This window comes from Ruditapes philippinarum, unplaced genomic scaffold, assembly GCF_026571515.1.
Source record: "Ruditapes philippinarum isolate M1 unplaced genomic scaffold, ASM2657151v2 ctg504_1_1_1_1, whole genome shotgun sequence".
Lineage (NCBI taxonomy): Eukaryota > Metazoa > Mollusca > Bivalvia > Venerida > Veneridae > Ruditapes > Ruditapes philippinarum.
In genome coordinates this window covers 179,563-203,371 of record NW_026866357.1, presented here as the reverse complement: position 1 = coordinate 203,371, position 23,809 = coordinate 179,563, and the positions used below count along the sequence as shown (strand labels likewise).

At 31.0% G+C, this 23,809-nt stretch overlaps 2 protein-coding genes across 2 annotated transcripts in view; one reads left to right on the top strand and one right to left on the bottom strand.

The window, feature by feature from the left end:
- The window catches only part of LOC132732270 (uncharacterized), a 62,649-nt gene extending 45,083 nt beyond the window's left edge, over nt 1-17,566 (top strand). The window contains exons 3-15 of the mRNA XM_060718661.1: nt 228-395; nt 1,861-2,018; nt 2,407-2,499; nt 3,290-3,359; nt 5,690-5,844; nt 6,295-6,415; nt 7,434-7,475; nt 8,022-8,204; nt 9,225-9,382; nt 10,537-10,629; nt 12,535-12,604; nt 13,472-13,656; nt 14,655-17,566. Coding sequence (XP_060574644.1) covers nt 228-395; nt 1,861-2,018; nt 2,407-2,499; nt 3,290-3,359; nt 5,690-5,844; nt 6,295-6,415; nt 7,434-7,475; nt 8,022-8,204; nt 9,225-9,382; nt 10,537-10,629; nt 12,535-12,604; nt 13,472-13,656; nt 14,655-14,870 — 1,712 coding nt within the window. The 3' untranslated portion in view covers nt 14,871-17,566. The remainder of the gene's footprint in view (nt 1-227; nt 396-1,860; nt 2,019-2,406; nt 2,500-3,289; nt 3,360-5,689; nt 5,845-6,294; nt 6,416-7,433; nt 7,476-8,021; nt 8,205-9,224; nt 9,383-10,536; nt 10,630-12,534; nt 12,605-13,471; nt 13,657-14,654) is intronic.
- A 2,736-nt stretch (nt 17,567-20,302) lies between these two features.
- Nucleotides 20,303-23,809, bottom strand: part of LOC132732262 (THO complex subunit 6 homolog) — a 14,811-nt gene continuing 11,304 nt past the window's right edge. Inside the window, exons 10-12 of the mRNA XM_060718651.1 lie at nt 23,081-23,194; nt 21,531-21,659; nt 20,303-20,745 (exon numbers count right to left, since the gene is read on the bottom strand). Coding sequence (XP_060574634.1) covers nt 20,659-20,745; nt 21,531-21,659; nt 23,081-23,194 — 330 coding nt within the window. The 3' untranslated portion in view covers nt 20,303-20,658. The remainder of the gene's footprint in view (nt 20,746-21,530; nt 21,660-23,080; nt 23,195-23,809) is intronic.

Sequence of the window (23,809 nt, the reverse complement as noted above, 5' to 3'; positions counted from 1 at the left end):
ATATGGCTAACTGTAATTCATCCACTGATTGTAATTGAATTGCACGCATTATTAGAATGTAGAATTTCCACATTTTTTGCTGCATTATTTTTCTAATCGTATAAAGATATAAGAATTTTGTCGACTACGGAAAGTGGCGAAAATTGCCGCAAACATATTAAAACTATCGCTGGACCAAATATGTTTACTAATATGACAAATGCCCGTGCATGTACGTGTTTTTGCAGGTGTGGAGTACTGGCCGAACCGGAAAGATACCATGTGCGACCTGAGGGAGCAGTCACCAATTGACATACCATGGGATCTAGTGTACACAGACTTCGACGCGTTTACCATGACCGGATATGACAATATGCAGGCCTCCGGTCTAAAAGTGAAGAATAATGGACACACGGGTACGTTTATAAGTAAACTTTAGTCTTATCTTTTGATATTAAAGTTGTCATGATACACAGTGAAGAATGCTAGTGTTTAGCATACTGTAAATTTCGCTTATAACAATATTCAGGGAACCGCCGAATTTATATCGGTATAATCGGATATCGTTATATCCGAGATGCAACCAATTTGAAAACAAAGTGTCCGGACAACATCATTATAAGCGGTATAGCGTTATAAGCGGTATATCAGTATAAGCGGTATATTGTTATAAGCGATAGTTATAAGTTGAAATTTCAGTATATTTTTGTAACTTGTTTTCAACATTTATTCACGTTTTTGACAATCCTTGGATTAGTGTAGAACGTTGAATGACATTAGTTGCCCAGTTGCTCAAAGAGTCAAGTGCTACACTTAAGCCGAGTCTATGGCCTTCAGATTTTCGTTAGTATGTGAAAAATGTGCATAGTCTTAAAAATCATTGTTATACAAAACATCGTAAAAACCGTTTCAGTAAATAAAATTGTTTTATAAAAAATATCATAAAACAATTTTGGAAAATAAAATTGTTATATAAAAAAGATCATAAAACATTTTATAAGCATGTTTTTCTATACAGGTATACTTGCATTTCTAAAGAGACCTATTTTATTACAATATTATGTAAAATACTAATGCTTTCTTTAACGAGGTTTCGAAATGTAATAAAATGTAAAATTAGTTTTATGCACACATAACAAGTTTGTTCGCCGAGAAAATAACACTTCAATAAAAAGAGGACCGTTTAAACAAAATTTAGGCTAAACATACATTTTAAGCTTCCCTATACACTATAGAGTGATTAAAGGTGATCTTAAATTTCTGAAAAGCACTAAATTTATTTTGTAGCATTGTAGCATTTGTAACTACAGTTTTTGTTACAACCATAGTGAAATTTAAACATAAATATAATATCTTCATTTACAACTGTCAGCGGATTGCTGCTTTTGTTTAGTAGGAAATTTACATAAATTGAATATTTACCAAGTCTTATAAGGAAACAACCTTTAATCATTAATTTGCTGCCGAAACTGTCCATTTTAGAAATTAAGTAGGTCAATGGTGAAAAAAGTCTTCACTGGTAATACAAAATGTCAACACAGCTGGCATGCCTCTTGGGTTACTATTAAACTTATATAAATCCTGCACAAGGCTAAAAAATAGTCCTGTCCTTGGCTTATAAATGTGTTCAAGTTCTAAAAAATGTCAAGCAAATCGCCCAATCCTGGACGCAACAAACGACCAAACTGTTTTACATGTAGAACTGTCTTGTGGACTTACATAAAACATGTTCAAATGATACGTATGGGATAAAAATAGTCCGGTGCCAGAGCTAATATATTTCGTTTGATGAGATGCTACTGCAGTAAAGTAAAAAAGTTTTTCCCTCGAAAATATGCTATTCAGTAACACATTATTAACTGTCAAAGTTTGCTTTTTCAGCTCAAATCGATATCTTGCCGGATAAGCAGTCCAGCACGAGACTGTCTGGCGGTGGCTTAAACGGAACATACTATGCCGCACAGCTGCATTTTCACTGGGGCCGCAACGACCACGAGGGATCCGAGCATACTTTCAGGGGTCAGAAGTATCCGCTTGAGGTACGCAAAGGGAAATAACTTTATCTTTATTCATAAGTAAGACTGATAGATTAAGCTCCCCTCCCCAGTATTAAATTCAGCAGGGAATTTGATGAATCCATTTCTTTGTATGTTATGTTATTTGTGTTCTCTATCTTTTAGACGCACCCTAGGCATTTCTTAGTGTACTGTATCTTTTGAGACACACCCTCTGTACTTCTTAGAACACTTGAAACACGGCTTTAATTACAATAATTTAAAGCCGTGCTTAAAGTGACCGAAGTCACATCTATTAGATATTTACAGAAGGTAACCCTAGTGTTACTAAAAAAAAAAAGAAAATTAAATGAAAATAATAACACATTGTCAGGGAGAAATAATATTAAATTGTTTTGTTTGTTATTTTTAGATGCACATTGTGCACTGGAAATCGGAATACAGTACGATATCGGACGCCCTGAAAGAACGTGATGGACTAGCCGTGTTAGGATTTTTCTTTACGGTAATAATACCCTGTACTGTAAAAAGCTACAATTGATGATATTATAAAAAATATGCATTATTAAAACAATGGCAAATGTGCAACTGTTCGAATAATTTCAAGACATAATGCATTTTAAAGATTCATACAGGTAGGTTAAAGCGCAATGTTACGCAATGTTACGCAAAAAGCGTAGTCCAACAAATATTCCATGTTATTTGACAACTTCCAAATTTAACACAAACATACATTAATAGTTTATGAAACTATGAATTAATATGAACAATGCATGTATAACTTAAAAAATGTTGTGTATAAATGAATATGCAAAATTCAATAGAATTTAATATGTATTTTATCCCTGTTACAATGGAAATAATAGAAAAGTCAGCAAGTCATATATAATTTTTTTATGGATATTAGTACAAGAAGCCTTATGCTTAAGTCAATCACTTCGGAGGTACATACTTTAAAACATTTCTGCCCATTTGAACGTTCTTTGAATTGTCACAATAAATAACACAAATTTGGCGGTATTCTGCCTTATAGAGGACAATATAGAGGAGTGTAGACAATTAAGGATCTTATCGCCATTTTAGAAAATACAGGATCTTGACTCACAGGAATTGCTACACAATTCTTTTTGGAGTTACTGTCCAAAGTCATGGTGAAAATGTTCAACTTTAGCTTATATATTATACTGGTTTTCTTATCGTATCTTATTATATCTTATCTTATTATATCTTATCTTATCTAATCTTATCTTATCTTTGTATCAGTTAAATGTATATGTATAAATGTATGATTGCAGACTGAAGAAGCTGGTGATAATGAGAACCTGAAACCACTGATTGACTCACTTGATAACATTGCATTTAAAGGTACGTTACTGACTTGGTTCTAAGTTATGCCCTCACACTATGACACGTGCGGGGGTCGGTCTTATTACTCTCAAGACTTCCAAAAAGATTGTCTTGGGATAGTCTTGGTGTAGTCTTTGGGTGTCTTGGAGTTGTCTTTGGGTACTCTTGGGGTGTCTTTGGGTAGTCTTGGTGTGTCTTTGGGAAGTCTTGGTGTCTCTTGGGGTGATGAGACTGACCGCACGTGCAAGCGTCTGTAGTATGAAGTGAGTGGGATTTTCTGTTGAAGTTGCATAAATATCAAAAATTAATGTAAGTAATGAGTACAGTTATCAGTACAGTCATGATTTCTGCATCTGTTTTAAAAATATTTCACAAAAAGACATTAATCCTTCTGCTGTAGGAGCTCTATGATTACGACCGGTACTTAACATTTATCGAAAAATATTTATATATAAACATCATACATGAATGAGATTTTTCATCTTTTTAGTAAGTGACCATTTTCCAAAATTGTCAAAAATTTATTTCAAAAGATCCAATTTAGATGTCATTTTTAAACTATTTTCATTGTTTACCATTTTGGTGATTTCAAAGGAGGTTAATACGGTATCGCGGTAATACCCAAAAATGCAAGTATATAAGGATAGATGGGTCAAAATATTCAAATTAAGTAGAGAAAAACTCGCAACAGTTAGCTTGCAATAAAATTGATAACTATAGAAACTGACGATATGCCAGTATATGGGATATTATATAATTTTATTGACTATAAAATAACAGTTACGGGAAATGCATTCATTATTCACAAAATTAGATTTATTGACAGATGCCATGCAATTTAGTGTGGCATTTTTAGCTCGACTATACGAAGTATATGGAGAGCTGTCCTACTCGCGTCGGCGTCGGCGCCGGCGGCCGCGTCCAGATTTTAGATTAAAGTTTTGGTGCAGTAAAATATGTTTCACTATAACTTTGTCATTTCTTAAGGTATCAACTTCAAATATATGTTCCTTATCATCAACCACATCTTATGTGACAAGGTTCATAACTCTAGCACCAATATTTTCAGATTTATCTCCCCTTGAACTTAGAATTTTCCTCAAAAAATGCTATTTCTTACTGTTACTTCTTTATTTTTTAAAGGATAAACCTCATACTTAAAATATATTTACGTTATCATCATCCCCATCTTATGTGACAAGGTTCATAACTCTAGCACCAATATTTTCAGATTTATCTCCATTTGAACTTAGAATTAACCATAAAAAATATTATTTTTTACTGTTACTTCTTTATTTCTTAAGGGATCAATCTCACACTTCAAATATATGTACCTTATCATCATCCCCATCTTACGTGACAAGGTTCATAACTCCAGCACCAATATTTTTAGATTTATCTCCCTTGAACTTAGAATTTTCCTCAAAAAAATGCTAATGCTTACTGTTTCTTCTTTATTTCTTAAAGGATCAACCTCATACTTCAAATATATTTACGTTATCATCATCCCCATCTTATGTGACAAGGTTCATAACTCTAGCACCAATATTTTCAGATTTATCTCCCTTTGAACTTAGAATTTTCCATAAAAAATATTATTTTTTACTGTTACTTATTTATTTCTAAAGGGATCAACTTCATACTTCAAATATATTTACGTTATCATCATCCACATCTTATGTGACAAGGTTCATAACTCTAGCACCAATATTGCAAGAATTATCTCCCCATAAACTTAGATTTTTTTACTAGAAAAATGTTTTTTTTTTTATAACTTTTTTATTTTTAAAGGTATTTACCTCAAACTTCAAATACTTATTCCTTATCATAAATTACATTTTATGTGACAAGGTTCATAACTCTTGAAGCAATATTTACAGATTTATCTCTCTTTGAACTTAGGATTTTCTTTAAGAAATATAATAACTTCTTTACTTTTTAAGGTAGCTACTTCAAACTTCAAATATATATTTCTTATCATTACACAAATGTTGTGTGACAAGGTCCATAACTCTAGCATGACTATTTCTAGAATTATTCCCCTTGATCTTGGAATTTATTTTAACAAATGTTATTTTTTTACTATAACTTAATACATAATTATACATAATTGATTTTTCTTTCATAGTTTTGTCCTCCTTACTGCGTCCAGTATTTTATTAGTCGAGCTTCGCTGTCTCCTGTGACAGCTCTTGTTTTAACAAAGTAGCACCGACATACATTGCTTTTTTGACAATAAATTGCATTGTTTTTACTAAGAGTCGCAGAAAACGTAAATTATACCCTGATGTTATAGAATCCGTGATATCATAGGAAGCGAGTTAATATTTGAAATAAATCTTTTTCAGACCAGAATGCTGCAATCACTATTGACTTTGATGACCTTATGCCGACAACACACTCACATTACTACAGATACATGGGTAGTTTGACCACACCTGAATGTAACCAGATTGTTGTATGGACAGTTTTTGAAAATCTGAACACTATATCATCTGCTCAAGTAAGTATGCTCAACATCACTTATTTCAGGATACTTATGGCATATTTCCATCTGATTGGTCGAAATTAAAAAATTTTAGTCATTACTATGATACAGAAAGTATATGAAAATCTGTCCTACTCTGAGTTTTCACTCTTTGAGAAGAAGCATATTTTTAACTCCCCTATTTTCGATTGAAATGTCTGGCTTTTATGGTCACATCAGCTTCATTGTTGTTTTCCTTGTTGTTATCGTCATGCAAAAACTTTAAGAAAGCGATATCAAAATAAACTTGAAATACTTTCTTATCATGACCTGTTGTTAGATAAGGGGCATGTTTCTGAAAGCAATACTTTTGGAGTTATGTCCCCTTTTATCTAAGAATTATAACAGACTAGTACTTCCACCGTAACTTGTTTGCTCTTTTTTAAAGTTTATATCCATTTGTAACCAAATGCATTTGATTTGCAGTTACAAAAGTTCCGAGAGTTATACGAGAACACGGAAAATGAACAAAGACACCATATAGCTTGGAACTACAGACCTACACAAGAACTGCTGGGTAGAAAAGTGCACAAGAACTTTCAAGAAGGTTGGTATTTTATTACAGTGTAATTATAACAAAAATTAAAAAAAAAATATGAGTATAATTAATATTTCTTGTGGTTGGTAAGTGACTACATGTGATTGAAATACAGGGAGTCACCCCTGCGATATGCCTCCACAAGTGAAGCTGGAATTATGCTTCTTATAGTGTCTACCTGACTGAACCTAATGAGCAAATGAATGAATAAATAAATGAACACATGAATAAAGCTACAAATGAATGAAGTAACAAAGGAAAGAAAAATGAACAGAATGAATGAACAGAATGAATGAATGTACAAAGAAATGGGTGAAAAATGCAAAATCTTATGTTTACAAATTGAAATACAATGTAGTTATTAAAGTAGCATACTTTCAGATTTTGTAAAAATTCAACAAATTTTAGAAAGTGGACAAATGACGCCTTATAGGTACTTTAAAGTTTTAACAAAATCTTTTATAATGTGAAAATATGCAGAAATAAGCTCCATACTTTAAATTTGTTATATTAAACTGATGCACAGAATTGTTTTGATTCAGTCGGAAATAATCTTCAGTAATGTTCACGGTCATTCAAATATTATTTAAAATTTTAGATATCAAATAATATTTAAAAATTTAACAACACCCAGAGTAAATTCATTGACAAGATTCATTATTATGAACTACACTGTGTTTGTGCATGGTAAAAACCAAACCCCACCTAAATATTATACACTTACAAAATCCATTAATCATTGGTTCACTAAAATAGCAGCTATTATGATAAAAGAGTTCATTTAATGAAGTCTAGGTAAATCTTTTATAATAAAGCAACAGATTTTGCCTTTTATGGTTGACAAGTTTGTATGATGTTTTTCCGGAAAGTTTGTAGACAAGGCTATTAAATAATAATAATGTGATATTTTGCTAAAGAATGTATTAGCTGTATTTTTCTTTATTTAATAAAAATGAAAACACTTTAGATTTGCAAAATACCCATCACCATGGCAACATGATTGTACATGATATAATTGTATTTTCAGATGTTCCATCCTCCTGGCATTGGGGTTATGAAGGAACTGAAGGTAAGAAAATAATGCAAAAAAACAAAACAAAAACAACAACTAAAAAACAAAACATATTATTAAGATACTTGTTATAATTCTTTTGTTGCAATCCAAATTCTTGTGTGTTAACAAATTAAAGTTGTTATACCTTTATCTATATTCATATTACTACTGGTGCAATTATTTTTTTTTTACATTTCTTAAAACAAGTTGTTTTGTTGATAAAGTTGAAAAGAAATGCTAATAGATTACATGCACTTTGCTTTATAGATCTAATACTGATAAAAAGCTATCAAAGTAGATTTACTATGTGGCATAATGTGCACCTTTATATGCCATTAATGATTATATCAAATAGTTTTCTTACAAAATGGTGGTTCTACTCAGGTGCCCATTCAAGCCTGAAATTATTCATATAAGGGCACACCTAATTCATGGAAGGGTACAATCTACTTATAATATGCAGAATAATAAATATAACAAATGGTGTAACATTTTCAAAGGGAAGTAACCTGTGCATATTTGAATATTTTATAGATAGTCAATTTCTCTCTTGTTATATAGGAGCACACTACTGGAAGAACTATTATCAGACTTGCTCTGGTAACCAGCAGTCACCTATTAACATACCTGAAGTAACTGACATGACTAGAACCAAGTTTGAAGCCAGCAAGAACCTCGATACACTAGAGTTCACAAACTATGACATCAATATTGACGGAGAGATACACAACAACGGGCATACAGGTAAACACTGTTTGGCCCCCTGTGGTTTATTGTCTTGAGCAAGAAACATTACATTCATTGCATAGTATTGGTTGGTTCCTGAGGAACAGATTTAAGAGTGTTTCAATAAACTTATAGCTTCCAACACATTCAAACAATAGAAGCTCGGGAATGGGACACCAGATTGCGGCCTCCTGTATCTAAATATCTTTTCGAATTATCCGAGTGTATGGCCTCAAAATATATATTATTAATTGAACACAATCTGTTACTTTTAAAATAGGTCAAATTTTACGGATTAGGATTTATGCACAGCAATATGCTGCCCTGTTCCTGAGTTCCTATGATTCAAACTTAAAAAAATTCTGATTTAAATTAAAACAAATTTTGAACTGTTAATCAACATGTCATTGATTGTTGGTAGAATTATAATTACTACCAAGTCCTCATTGTATATTTTACCGGTATCAGATAACCAATTTTTCTACCAGGGGCAAAAAGAGATTTACAACTATGACTGATATGGGATTCATTACTAGTATATTTTGTAATATGTGGGTCCTATATGGAGTTTTTTTGTTGGTCAAACTAGTGAGACTCAAAGGCTTGATGGGCCCATATGAAGGGCATGTGGGGGCAATAAAAAGCTTAGTTTTATGGATCAAATTATTGTTGGTTTTCTTCTCTTGGTTCATGCAGGACATGCTTGAATGGACCAATAATGTGCTCTGCTTTGCCCACATAGATCTATTATAAGCTTGGTTCAATGAACAATGTGAGTTTCTTAAGTATTAGCCCATGTAGATATTTTATTTTGCCAGCAATAAGCATAGATCAATTTACCACTGTAGACTTCTGGCTTCTCTTGGCCCACAAAGAGCATACTTGAATATAGTTCACCAAGTGCCGTTAAGTGCCGAAAACAGACTGATGTATGAAATGTTATTCTTATCATTCTAAAACAGCATTACATAAGTGTCCGCTACATTTAAGTTGTCAAAACAATAATGTTACTTGATTTTGCCATGGTTTTTTTTTCAGTACAAATTGATATCTCAAATGGATATTCTGGGAATATTGGACTGAAGAAAGGTGGATTGATGGGTGATTACACAGTCGGTCAACTACATTTCCACTGGGGACATGATGGCAGTGAGGGATCGGAACATACTATTGAAAATATGGCATACCCTCTAGAGGTAAAAACTTCAGATTTAACTCACTTGACAGTGTTGGACCAGTATCAATAGATGCTTGCAAAAATCTTGATCACAAAATAGAAAAATATTGTTGCTTTTTTTTGGCCATTCTTTAACATTTTACAATCATGACCATACATAGATGAAAGAGATGACTTAAATTACTGTAAAATTCCTAATAAATGCCCCTCGGTGAGTGAAAACGAGAGATTTGAGCAATGTATCATTTGAGCCCCTTACCCGGTATATATATGTATCAGTATACTGTATTTAGTGTGGTGCGTCATCACTTTTTTCAGTCTCGCTCAAAAACTGCATGTAAGCAAACTGATAGTCTGCTTGTGTGTCTGTTGTAAGCAGATGTAACTGCAGACATAAGTATGTGCTGTTCACTGTTATAACTGATATTTTGTCTCACATAATGTTTCTTAGGAAAAGTAAGTTTTTTTTATGTTGGCATACACTTAGGTTGTATGTGGCACTGTCTATATAATCATCTGTTTGTTTATTTCACACATATGTTTCCTTGTGACATATTTCAAAAAAATATTTTTCATATGTATCAAAGTTTTACATTTCAAGATATTTTGCTTATTTGTGTATCTCTATATATACATGTATATACATCATTATTTCACATGCATCCATATTTCACATGTTTATAAAGAGAAAATGTTTCACCTATTTCCAAGTTTAAGATGTGACTAACTATTTTTTACAATTTTCTATACATGTATTTCACATATATCTCTTTATGAATATAAATTCATATGATTCTGTACTTCATGTCTATCAATTTATGTCTATAATTATGTCTACATTTATGTCATGTGTATCAATGTCTCATGTGCATAAATATTATATTATGTCTTTACAATTATTCAATATCTTTTTATTTTCATATTTCATATGTATTAAAATGATATACTTAAAGTTTCTATATTTCTTGTTGTACTGCATTTCCATATGCATCAATATTTCATGCGATCTATATTTCACATGTTGCTATACAATGTGTATACAGTATTTCACAGAGGACTAACTGTCATCCCCGGGACACTCCCAGGGCAGATTACTTTTTTCTGGGACAATCCCGGATGTCCGGGACATTATGGCATGTATGGCTAATATATTAAAATTTTGGTGTTTTTCAGATGCATATTGTTCATTATAAAACTGAGTATAGAAGCATTACGGGAGCAGTACCTAAACCAGATGGATTGGCAGTTATTGGAGTGGTGTTTAAGGTACAGATATGCTCTACCTATTGTTTACAATTATATGGACATTGTTTAGATTAACCCATGGTTAAAAGCTTTAGGTAGAACACCCCTAATGGGCACTATAAAGAACTGTAAAATTGACAACATAGGACAGTTAGATGCCTTAAATGTTACCTGTATGGAAAATTTAGACAAAATTTACTGTGTGGTTTATGAGTTATCAACATTTTTCTGAACTAAAACTTTGCCATTAGAAGGGATTTTGTTTTCAGAAATGAGGAAACTCAAAATAATCTATATTATCATCATTATGAAAAATGTTTTTTCCTATTGCTCATTATTAAGAAACAAATAATAACATTCAAGTAACAAATTACACAAGCAAAATGATTGTTTCTTAACGACATGTTTTAATATACATGTATAAAAATGTAACCCTATTCCAGCCACTTTAAACACGTATTTGACCATTTCCCTATTTAAAAAGCCTTATTCAAAATATCCCTAGAATTTTCCACGATGAGGGGCTGTTTTCAAAGTTCGCTTTAATTTTCTTAAATGTATATTGGTTGGTCTTGCAAAATATAAAATACTTTTACTGTGTACTTTTTATTTTAATAAACTTCTCTGGTATCATATTTGCTATTAAATTTGGCATTATTTAGCAAATAAATATCAACAATATTTTTATATAATTAAAATGAAACACTTTTTTCTTCCATTAGGGATCTGAGAGATTCATAAAAAATGTTAAAAAGAAAAAAATGAAAGAAAAAAAAAAGTCACTCCTTTTGGGGATTGAACCCACGCCCCTCAGTTTCAATACACTTGCCAGTATTTAAGTACTCTTCAAAGTGGAGACAGTGCATAAGAGGTGTACTACCTTAATGTGGCTTAAATTTAACCAACCTTGATAATTTCAACCTTAGGTTAACCATGGCTTAAAGTAAATCAAAGTTTTATACAATTGGATGCTGATAATTTTATAGAGTGACAATTTGAGTCTACTGTACTTCTTTTAGGTTGACTATTTGAAGAATAGTGAGTGCTATTGTACTCACTGACATTGGCATCAATATGGGTTCCCAGCATACACTTTGGTTATTAATTTTTGCCAACAAACTTAAAGTTTTCATCTTGATATTCCCTAAATTGATAATTAACAGTTCCATAACTTGAATATATCATATTGTATCACGGTATATTTTGTGGAAGTTTTTAAAGGCCCACTTTGCTCCAGAAATGCTTTGATTTTTATTTCTCAAAAGTTTATCATGTGACTGATATATTAATTACTAACATGATACAATGCAATGTATAAATTACTTACATGATACTATGTGATATATTAATTACTAACATGATACAATGTGATATATTAATTACTAACATGATACAATGTGATATATTAATTACTTACACAATACAATGTGATATATTAATTACTTACACAATACAATGTGATATATTAATTACTAACATGATACTATGTGATATATTAATTACTAACATGATACAATGTTGATATATTAATTACTTACACAATACAATGTGATATATTAATTACTTACAAGATACAATGCAATATATTAATTACTAACCTGATACCATGTGATATATTAATTACTAACATGATACAATGCAATATATTAATTACTAACATGATTCAATGTTGATATATTAATTACTAACATGGCACAATGTGATATATTAATTACTAACATGATACAATGCAATATATTAATTACTAACATGATTCAATGTTGATATATTAATTACTAACATGGCACAATGTGATATATTAATTACTAACATCATACAATGTGATATATTAATTACTAACACAATACAATGTTGATATATTCATTACTAACATGTTACAATGTTGATATATTAATTACTAACATGGCACAATGTCATATATTACAGACTGATGCCAAGATTGTAAATCCAAACTATTCAAAGATCATTGATAAGCTACCTGACGTCAAATACAAGAGTAAGTACACTATTTCTTAAAGGGACTCCACTGATGTTTTTTGACATAACAGGACTGGAAGTTTATTATAAAGATTTGTAACAATTTCTAGTAGGTCTGAACCAATAACTTGTGTGCAAAATTTCATATCATTTACTCACTTTGTTCCATCCAGAATTATGATTCTATTGTGTTAAATGTCCAGAAAATGAAAAGTATTTAAAACATTTTCTTCAAACCAGGTGCTAAGAATAGCACAAAATGAAAAAGAATGTAACTTTTTAATGTTATTCTGAGCACATTTATTTATAAAATTTGCATGTTTTCTTCATTTATGATTATAGAATGATCTATCTTAGAATTGAACTATTTTAAGGATATTTGACCTCAGTCACAGATTAATCTCCATGCCTCAGTGGAGATCCTTTAAAAAATTTTTTGGTAGAATTTCCTATTATGATATGTACAGTGTAAAAAGTTAAATGTGTAAAAGAATTTGAAAAATAGAACAATTTCATTGGACAAAATATAATTGGAGCCACTAATATTTTTTTAATTTAATTTATAAGCATCTTCATAAAAACAACAACAGCAAAATACAATAGCACTGAAGTGGCTAGCTAATTTTTAAAGTCTTTGACTAGGGAAAATCCTCTTCATTTGCAAACTAATATAATGTACCGTATTGCCTTTCGTTATAAACTTATATGAAAATATGAATATGCCGTATGGGTCACCTATACAGTGTCGACAGGCTTATAATAGCAGTATATGGCTATAGTCATGTGACTCATTAAGTCGAGAACTTTTGGCTAACAGTACCGGGCTCTTTAAAAGTTGGCTAGCCACTTCCCGTTAAATTTATACATGTTTATGAAATTGTTACAGATGCCAGATCACAAATCACAGGATTTACTTTGAGAGAATTAATCAGCGACAACCTTCGCCTTAATGAGACAAATGGACTCCACATTCCATTCTACAGATACATGGGCGGGCTCACCACTCCCCCTTGTGCACAAGTTGTTACCTGGACTGTGATGAAAAACCCTGTCTATATCACTCCAGAGCAGGTATTAACAGGTTTAAGTTTTATGAATAATTTATCAGGTTTAAAGATACCGTATACTATGAAATTTGATATTAGAAAATTAACTGTAAATTACTTCACAGTCTCTTTGTAAATATAAAATAAACGTGTTTTGATTTAACCCAAAGTAGATATGTTATGTTTAAAAGTCTACACACTATATTTGGTCACAATATGAATAGATAGTACATGTATCATTAAAAAAGCAGGCAGTTTTTTTTAAGAAAAGTCAAATTTTACTTGATTTTTAATACTTAAATAGGGAACGCAGCATTCCATACATAGACATATTAGACAGTAAGAATTATGAAGATTTCAATAAATTTATGTGATAAAAATATTTTACTCAAGGATGAGTATAGTATATCTTTAATATTCATATAATGATACATTTCAGCTTACAAATAATCATTATTTGAAACATTTATTTTTATGACCCCAATGTAGAAAGACTGGAAGCCGACTATGATGTTGTGGGTCTGTTTGTATAAATGTCACCTCTATTTGTCCAATCAATGTTTGAGAAGAAATGAGCCATGGTTTATGTAATTTTGTAGGGACATTGTTCATGACCAGTGGAATAATCCTTCCATTTTGATGTCAATAGGTCAAAAGTCAAGGTCACATTAGGCCTGGACTACTAAAAGCTTGTTCAACCAGTAATTAGAGAGCACTTAAGCCTACAATTCCAAGATTTGATGTGGAGCTTGGTCATAACTTAGTAGATGACCTCTATTGATTTTGAGGTCAGTAGGTCAAAATTTATGGTCACTTTGGCCTTGACCTCTGAAAACTTTTCTGACCATTGACTAGGGAATGCTTTTGCTTACTGTTCAATATTTGATGTAGAGGTTGGTCATGACTTTTCGATGATCTCTATTGCTTTTGAGGTCAGTAGGTCAAGGTCACTATGTAAATACTTTCTCTCACCGAGAAACTTAATGCTTGTCAATTTGATACCAATATACTTTTTCCTTTTAGCTTGCCGTGTTCAGAAGTATCAGCCATATTACCTCAGGACCAATCGGAAGTCACGATATCATTAAGAAGAACTACCGACCCGTACAGAACTTGGCCGACAGAATTGTGTACCAGAGTGGAAACTTCAAGGACTTAATGGACGTAGACACAGCATCCAGTCTTATCCCTAGCATGCTTACAATTGGCGCCTTTTTATTCACCGTTTTCCTTCTTTAACGAGACATGCCTTCCTTATGATGTAGTAACAATTTTGAGATTATTAAATGGACAACGAATTATTTGAGAACAGAGACGTTATATAGAAACACTCATTGTTCTGATGTCTTATAATTATAAATACCTCTTTAATATACAGATTATCAATCAAATACTTTTTTAAATATTGATGTAGTTAATTATATCTATTATTTATTAAAGTTATAAAATTGTACGCAAAAAGAACACCCTCGGGTATCAAAATTAAAACAAAGTTTTTGGTATTAGGTACAAAGTGGGTGTATTTTTGTCTAAAGTTACATGTATATAACTTTGAGTTTCCATATAGTAATTGATCAAATTCTTTATCTTTGCTTTAAAAAGGCAATTCCAGGTTTGTTTACTTTTTAAAATCAAACGAATCTCAAAGGTGCTGACCACAGGAGAAAAAAAAACACCTGAAAACTCTACAATTCAAAATAAATAAAAAAAGTCATGAAGGAAAATATTACCTGGACCGACTTTTGTATTGGTTTTCTGCATGAAGCAAAATGACACATGGTGTAGGTTCCCTGATATTTCAAAAATTGAAAAATTTAGTTTTTCAAAAAGTATTTTCTTGGTATCTTGCCAATGTAACTTCAACTTACAGGTACATTTGTAATATGGACAAGAATATTTTTTTCTTTTTTTTGCTCAAGTAAAAAGTATTATTTGATAAAAGAATAAGAGCGAAATATGTAGATTTAATTTAGAATTTAAATCAAAATATATATATTTTTTTGTTATACAATTATGAACCATTATAGTCATCTTAGTAACACATGATAAATGAAATGTATTTGTTTTAAAATACTCTTTTTTTTTTTACTTGAATGCATTTCATAATACATGATGGTTTTGATATGAAATATTTTCTTGGTTTGATTTGCAAAAATGCATATAGAATTAAGGTAACAAAAAGAAAGAAAGTATAAAGTTTCATTCAATAGTTCATGAATTGTATTTATTTCTTTTTATAATTTTTTTATTTTTTTTTTTAATCAACGTTACTTTAAAATACAAGTATATACGTGTACTATTAAGAAATAATTTACTTTCATTTTTTTTTTCTTATCTAATCAAAGTTTGTGTGCTCAATGTATAAATATATAATTATATACTTACATAAATTCTTGTAAAAAATAAATAGACTCATATACATATATATATACATATATATAATTATTACATATATTCATATATATTAGAAATGTTTTGTGTGTGAAAAATGAAGTGTGCTAAAAATGTGATAATGTTGGAAAACTAATTTTCACCATTGTTCACAATTCTTATTTAACTCCCATGTTTATACTATTTGCGTACTAGATACTGCAAATTACTAAATTAATAAAATATGTATATTTTTTCTTCATAGAGTGCACAATCATTTAGGTGAAACGGGTTTTTATAGTTTTGTGGGTGTGAAATATTTAGTCATAGATTAGGTATAGGTGACCAGGCATTGGGATATGAATTTAAAAGATGTACTCTTTGGGTTTATTGACAATAGGTCACTTAGCAAGTATTGACACGGTCACTTAGCAAGTATTGACACGGTCACTTAGAAAGTATTGACACATATGTGCTAAATAAATTATTGTTGTACATGTTATATTTTACTAGAACTCAGTAAATATAAGACTTTATGGATATGAATCATGTATTTTTCTTTTCAATATTATAGTTAGACAAAAGTGTGAGCCCAGCCAAGATGGCTTATGAGTCAATTTAAAATGAATTTTGCATGTTGGTTAACAAAACTGGCAATGAATATTCAGTGATTTACTTTAATTTTGATTTTCATCTTAACATACAATGTATAATTCAGCTTACTTGAATCTTGCTTTGTTTTATCAAAAAACAAGGATTGCTGGCCCTGTAATACTAAAATCATCCTGGTCACAAACATTTGATGGAATTTAGAAAAAAAAAACAAAACAAAAAATACACACAACTTTATGTAGCAAGAAGATAATCACGTAGTTAAGTGTTTGACTTGGGCCTTACAACAGGTAGTAGGTTCTACTCGAGTGCCTGTTTGTGCCTAAAATAATCATGAACGCACAGAGGGTCACTTGAGGTCTTCCTACACCATTAAAGCCGGAAAATCGCCATATGACCTATAATGTGTTAGTGCAACAATAAACCCAACAAAAAAAAAAGTGTTTGAATTTAAACATTTTTTAAGCATTATTTAACTTCAGTATTTATCAAATGTTTTCTTTGTACATTATTATAAAAAAATAAAAAAAATATAGAAACAATTTTTTTGTGCTGCACTTAAGTTTTCATCAATTTTTCATTAGTTATTATCAATGCCAGTTTTTGGAAACGGCGGATACTAGAAATGCACATTAATATATTAGGAAAAGAAATCCAAATATAATATTATATATTAATATCTATGATATTATAATATAGAGCTATATCATTTTCTCATGAATTTGTTTAATATAATTTTCATATTCTGATCAAATAGATATACCAAAGTAACCAACTTGAAAGAAAGATGTTTGTAAATTGATATCTAATAAATAGAAGGGCACATGTGCGATATCATTACTAAAATTAGCAATTTGGGAAAAAAGAAATCATTTCTTTTTTTCCTTATATTATACAATCATGTGTGTTGAATAATAATGGAATATTTTCAAGATTAAAACATGGAAATGTGATTGTTTTGTTCAATTTTTTTCCAGCCAAAGACCAGTCTGTTTTCAGTTTGACTAACGTAAAATTTACAGGGAGGACTGAATATAAGAAGAGTTTTCGTTGGTCAGCTTAAAATTACAAAATGAAATCTGGGAATCTCATTGGCCATTCTAAATGTAAAGGATAGTTCTAGTCATTCTAAGATACATGTAGTTCTAAACATTATCGCAGAATTTTTCCAAACCACTGACCATGCTGAATAAACATTGCCTACTGCATTAGTAACATAGTAGATTATGCATGGAAGTAAAAAACGCTTTACTGACGATTTTGTCAACTTTCTTGAATATTGAGGACGGCAATTATGGATTTACACATACCTAACTAAAGCAGTATTTACCGTAAACATGAAATTTTATTTTACCATCTGGCTTTAACAGAGGTTATTGGTTTAACTATATACCCCTTTACCCATAAAATACTGGTTTACCATGAACAGTGAAACTAGAAAAAAAGGATAAGAACATAGATTAACAAGGCATGGGTAACAATCATAGAACTCAGCCACCCAAAAATCAAGCCACACCAGCAGGACACGCAGAAGGCACCAAACCAAAAACAGAAGAAAACACAAGGGCGATGTCAGGAAGATAGAAACATGTAATAAGTGGAAAATAAGAACTAATAGGGGCTGACAGGGGATTTAAAAGGACAAGGGGAGAATGTAATGATTATCCATCCATTTTCCATTAATGTCAAACCCCTCGAGGGGATGTAGACATGTCTGCATGTAAAATATACATAACCTTTACAGTGATAATGCCGACTTAAAACCTTCAGGGAGAAATATCTGAAAGGTGAAATTGCAGATAACTGAATCAAAATTATTTGCTTTCTTATTGCTTAGTAAATAGGAATAATTCTCATGACATTTAACTTGTTCATGCAGGAATAGTTTATACAGTTTTAGTCCAGGCTTTTACTCCGTTTCTGAAAAAAATGCATTACAGGGGATCTGGGAGTCTTTCACTTAATGTAGCCCAAATGATTTTATTTGACCAAAACAGTCTTTTTATATTTTAAACCGACCAAAGAATTTGTCACAAAATGTTTATTTATAATAGAAGAAAAAACCTTTCTTCACATAAATGGTTTGATCTGAATAAGAAGTACAGTGAAACATGCGAATAAAGACTACCCAAGGAAGATTGAATCATGGTCTTTATAGACAGGTGGTCTTAATATAGAGGTTACCTTATTCCATTTTATCAATGATGGGTTATCAAAAAGTGGTCTTTATTTGCAGGGTTATCTTTATTCAGAGGTGGTCTTTAACACAGACTTGACTGTATTCCCTGTGAAAAGGTCAACATTGTACTGCACACTGTATGCCAACCTGCTGCATTTGAGCCCTGTCATGACAAAACCAACATAGTGGGTTTGCGACCAGCATGGATCCAGACCAGCTTGCGCCTCTGCACAGTCTGATCAGGATCCATGCTGTTCGCTATCAGTTTCTCTACTTGTAAAAGGGTTGGTAAGCGAACAGCAAGGATCCTGATCAGACTGCGCGGATGCGCAGGCTGGTCTGGATCCATGCTGGTCGCAAACCCATTATGTTGGTTATGTCGTGACGCGGCTAATTTTACTTCCAATTCTAATGGATGTCTAAAACTTATTCAAACAATGTCTACTGTTTCTTGATTTATTTCAACATAAAAAAGTGATTCAAAAACATTTTTAAATATCTCATTATGAAATCACTTTGAAAGAAACAGATAAACATGTACTGGAAGATACAAACACTCTTAACTTGTTCACTGAACTGTGTCAGCACTGCTTGATTCTTTAAAGCTGCATTTTATGAATTTCATAAATAAAAAAAAAAAAAAAACAGAAAAAGAAGTTCCTACAGATAGAAGAGCAGGAATATTTTTCTAAACTTAACAGCATATTCACTCATTATATCTTATTTTATTTATGAAATACTCTATTAAGAACAGTAGGTATAATGCATTGTGAAGAAGTTTTGTTTGCTCATCAGGATAAGATGGAAAATACCACATTTCCTGAGTAACAGATAACAACTTTAATTTTTTGAAAGTTTAAAAATGCAACATTTTGATTGCCTGTGTCCAAACACAAACTAATAATAGCTTTCATTAGCATGTTAAAATCCATGTGTTATTATGGGGTTGTCCTTTTAAAATCATAATTTTTGAGAAAATTTTGATCAAAGGTAACCAATCTATAAGAATGCTTAGTTGAAGGCTGATGGCAAAATATTTTTATACTTATAAAATGCAGCTTTAATATAACCTAATTATATTCAACAGGTGTCATATTATAATAACACATATGAAATCGCAAAAGTCAAAAGAATCACAAAAATGATTCATGTTGGTCCCAAATCAAACAGCAATACATATCAGTAAATCCAGTTTAAACATTATCAGAAAGTCATACAGAATAATGACCTCCTCACTATTTTTCTACTGTTAATTTCGCGTAGGCCCTTACTGTTAATTCAAGTGTACCATGTGACTAAAAATACTGTAGTGTTATATATGTAACACTTCTTTTTCAAAGTAAAAAATCTGAAAAATAAAATAGAAACAGTGTCCAAATGAAGTATTTGTCCAGCATAATGAGATAAATAACACATAGGTTTGTTAGTAACAGTAAAAATATTATCCCTTGTGTAAAAATAGTTTTACCCTTGGCTAACAGTATATTCCTCAGGAATATTTTTACTATTATAAACCTATCTGTTATTTATATAATATTCTGTACATATTAAAAATATTTGTATCCTACTTTTCTAATGCTTCTTAAGTACTTTCTAATGTGAGATTATTATCCAACAAAACAAATCATCAGTCTTACAAATAACTCATAGATTCATCATAAAACATTAATTTGACCTCAAAACTCAACACCATCAATATTTAACAAAGTTCATTGTCTTTTCTGTTCTGAATCAGCTACCCGTTGAGGTTATTATATGATTTATCGTCTTGAAAATGGCAGACTGTATCTGTACATTATCAGTTTTTATCATCTCAATGACAGACTGGGCCTATACAATATCAATATTTACAGCCTAGGTAATCTGTCAGATAGAAAATAGAAGGGAGAAGGCTTTATATCCAAAGTTTGTACACAAGTCTATCTTAGGACTGCTCCCTGCTGCACACAGTACCTGCAATTTGAATAATAGAACAAAATAATTTCTAGAATTTCTACACGTTTAGTTAATTTAAAGGCCTATTAAGCCCCAGAAATGTTGTTCTTTTCAGTCCTCAAAAACAGCACAATAGACCAACAAAGAAAAATCTATATGCCCCAACCCAAATGTAGGGGCATAAAAACAACAATGAAAAAAAAGATTTTTAAACGAGAAACTTTACTTTTCAAGACATTTCAGACCTGTATGGATGAATATTTCTGTTTTGAATAATTTGTGATAACCGTTCTTGAAGAAATTTTTGTTTTGGACTTTAAATGATAATCATTTAAGGTATAAAATAGCTTAGAGTACAATCTCATTTTTTTATATTCATTGATTTTGTTTTCTTTAAAGGCACACTATGCCCCAGAAATGGTTCTGTTTTTATTCCCCGAAAGCTTTTTATTTTTGGTCCTCTGTTATGATTTCCAAAAGTTTATTAATTGACCAATCATCTAATGCATCTATTCTGTTGCCTTTTGGCAATAAGTAAAGTTAAAGTGATTTAGTATTTTGTATGCAAGTCATAATACTATTTTGTTTACATTTTGCTACTTTTATATTATAACAAGTAATATCACTTTCACCACTACATTTTGGGGATGTTAAAGCATCTCACATGCTCTGAAACTATTTATTAAATGTTGTAAAGATTCATGTGTGCCCTTTCTAAAGATGGGAAAAACGTATTGGTTCATGAGACAAACTGTGCCTTTAAGTATTAAATTGATGAATTAGAAGGGAGTTATTGTAAATACCTTGTTTGTTGGAGAATGTGTGTTGATTTTAATGTCAAACACAGTACTAGCTGAACATGGCACTTTAGACTTCACATCTCCATTTACAAACCAATGGTTTACACAAGCTTCACTGCCACCTGAGATTACCTGTAAATATATAATTAACAACCTTCAGTTAATATTATCAACCTTCAGTTACATATAATCAATTTTAGATACATATATTCAGCCTTCAGTTGCATATAATCAATTTTAGTTACATATATTCAGCCTTCAGTTGCATATAATCAACCTTCAGTCACATAATCAACCTTCACTTTCAACCTTTAATTACATATAATAAACCTTCAGGTACATATAATAAATCTTCAGTTATATATAATTAACCTTCTGTTACATATAATCAGCCTTCAGTTACATACAATCAGCCTTCAGTTACATATTATCAACCTTCAGTTACATATAATCAATTTTAGTTACATATATTCAGCCTTCAGTTACATATTATCAACCTTCAGTTACATATAATCAATTTTAGTTACATATATTCAGCCTTCAGTTGCATATAATCAACTTTCAGTCACATAATCAACCTTCACTTTCAACCTTTAATTACATATAATAAACCTTCAGGTACATATAATGAATCTTCAGTTATATATAATTAACCTTCTGTTACATATAATCAGCCTTCAGTTACATATAATCAGCCTTCAGTTACATATAATCAGCCTTTCGTTACATATAACCAGCTTTCAGTTACATATAATCAGCTTTCAGTTACATATATTATAATCAACCTTCAGTTACATATAATCAGCTTTCAGTTACATATAATCAACATTCAGTTACATATAATCAACCTTCAGTTACATATAATCAACCTTCAGTTACATATAATCAACATTCAGTTACATATAATCAGCTTTCAGTTACATATAATCAACATTCAGTTACATATAATCAACATTCAGTTACATATAATCAGCTTTCAGTTACATATAATCAACATTCAGTTACATATAATCAGCTTTCAGTTACATATAATCAGCTTTCAGTTACATATAATCAACCTTCGGTTACATATAATCAGCTTTCAGTTACATATAATCAACATTCAGTTACATATAATCAACCTTCAGTTACATATAATCAACATTCAGTTACATATAATCAACATTCAGTTATATATACTCAGCTTTCAGTTACATATAATCAACATTCAGTTACATATAATCAACCTTCAGTTATGCTAGTATATGAGCAGGTATAAAGCTATATACATGTATATCTATTGAAAAAAATTTGGTTTAACTCCAAGAATATTGCTTTCATAATTATGCCCCTTATCTAACAACTGCACGTTGTCACGATAAGCAAGGATTTTAAGTTTCATGTTGAAAACTTTTGAATAATGGGCTGATTAAAGTTTTTGCACAACAATGACAGCGACAACAATGCAGCAATCATAAAGGCTTGACTTTTTCTTGGAAACAGATGGGCTGAAACTTTCATATGTCTAGGCTAATTAAGTGAAGAAAAATGTTATTCATATGATATGTACTTACTGTATCATCATAAAAGGTAACAAAATTGTGTGTAGCCCCTGGGGTGTTGAACACAGATACTGGGGCCAGGGATCTCAGGTGCCATGATGATAAATGTGGAGCCCCTCCGCACACCTGTAACACAAAAATCATACCAATGGTCATTCTAAATATACTCACTTCTAATACTGACATACAGTTAAGACTGTTTAAAAACCTTTTTTTTTTGTTACAATGTTATAAGAACTCAACATGATGATAAAATTTGAAGAAATTTTTTTTTGCTTGTGCACTTGCAGGCCTTCTTAGCAGCATGGAAATGATAACTCAGAGAAAAATAGTGTCACAGTTTTAAACAAATTAGGGGCAAAAATGTCTGAGAGGCCTGATAGCTCAGTTGGTAGAGGTGCAATACAGCATTCCAAAGGTTTAGAGTAAAAATATTGGTAGGCTGCACATTTTTTTCACTTGTCAATTGGAATTACTTCTATAGAAAACTAGCAAAGAAAAAAAAACTTGGAAAATATAGAAAAAGCTTTAAGCAACACATGCTGTAGTGATCTGGTATGACACCACTAAATCTTGGGAAAAAATCAACATATAATTATTGACTAAGAAAAATTGGGACAGTGAAAAGCATACACATGTTAAGAGTCTGTTTTCTTGTCATTCTATATAGTTAGGCTATTTTATGGTAACTGATGAAATTGTTGCATGATGAAAAATAACAAACCTACGATGTGCACTGCT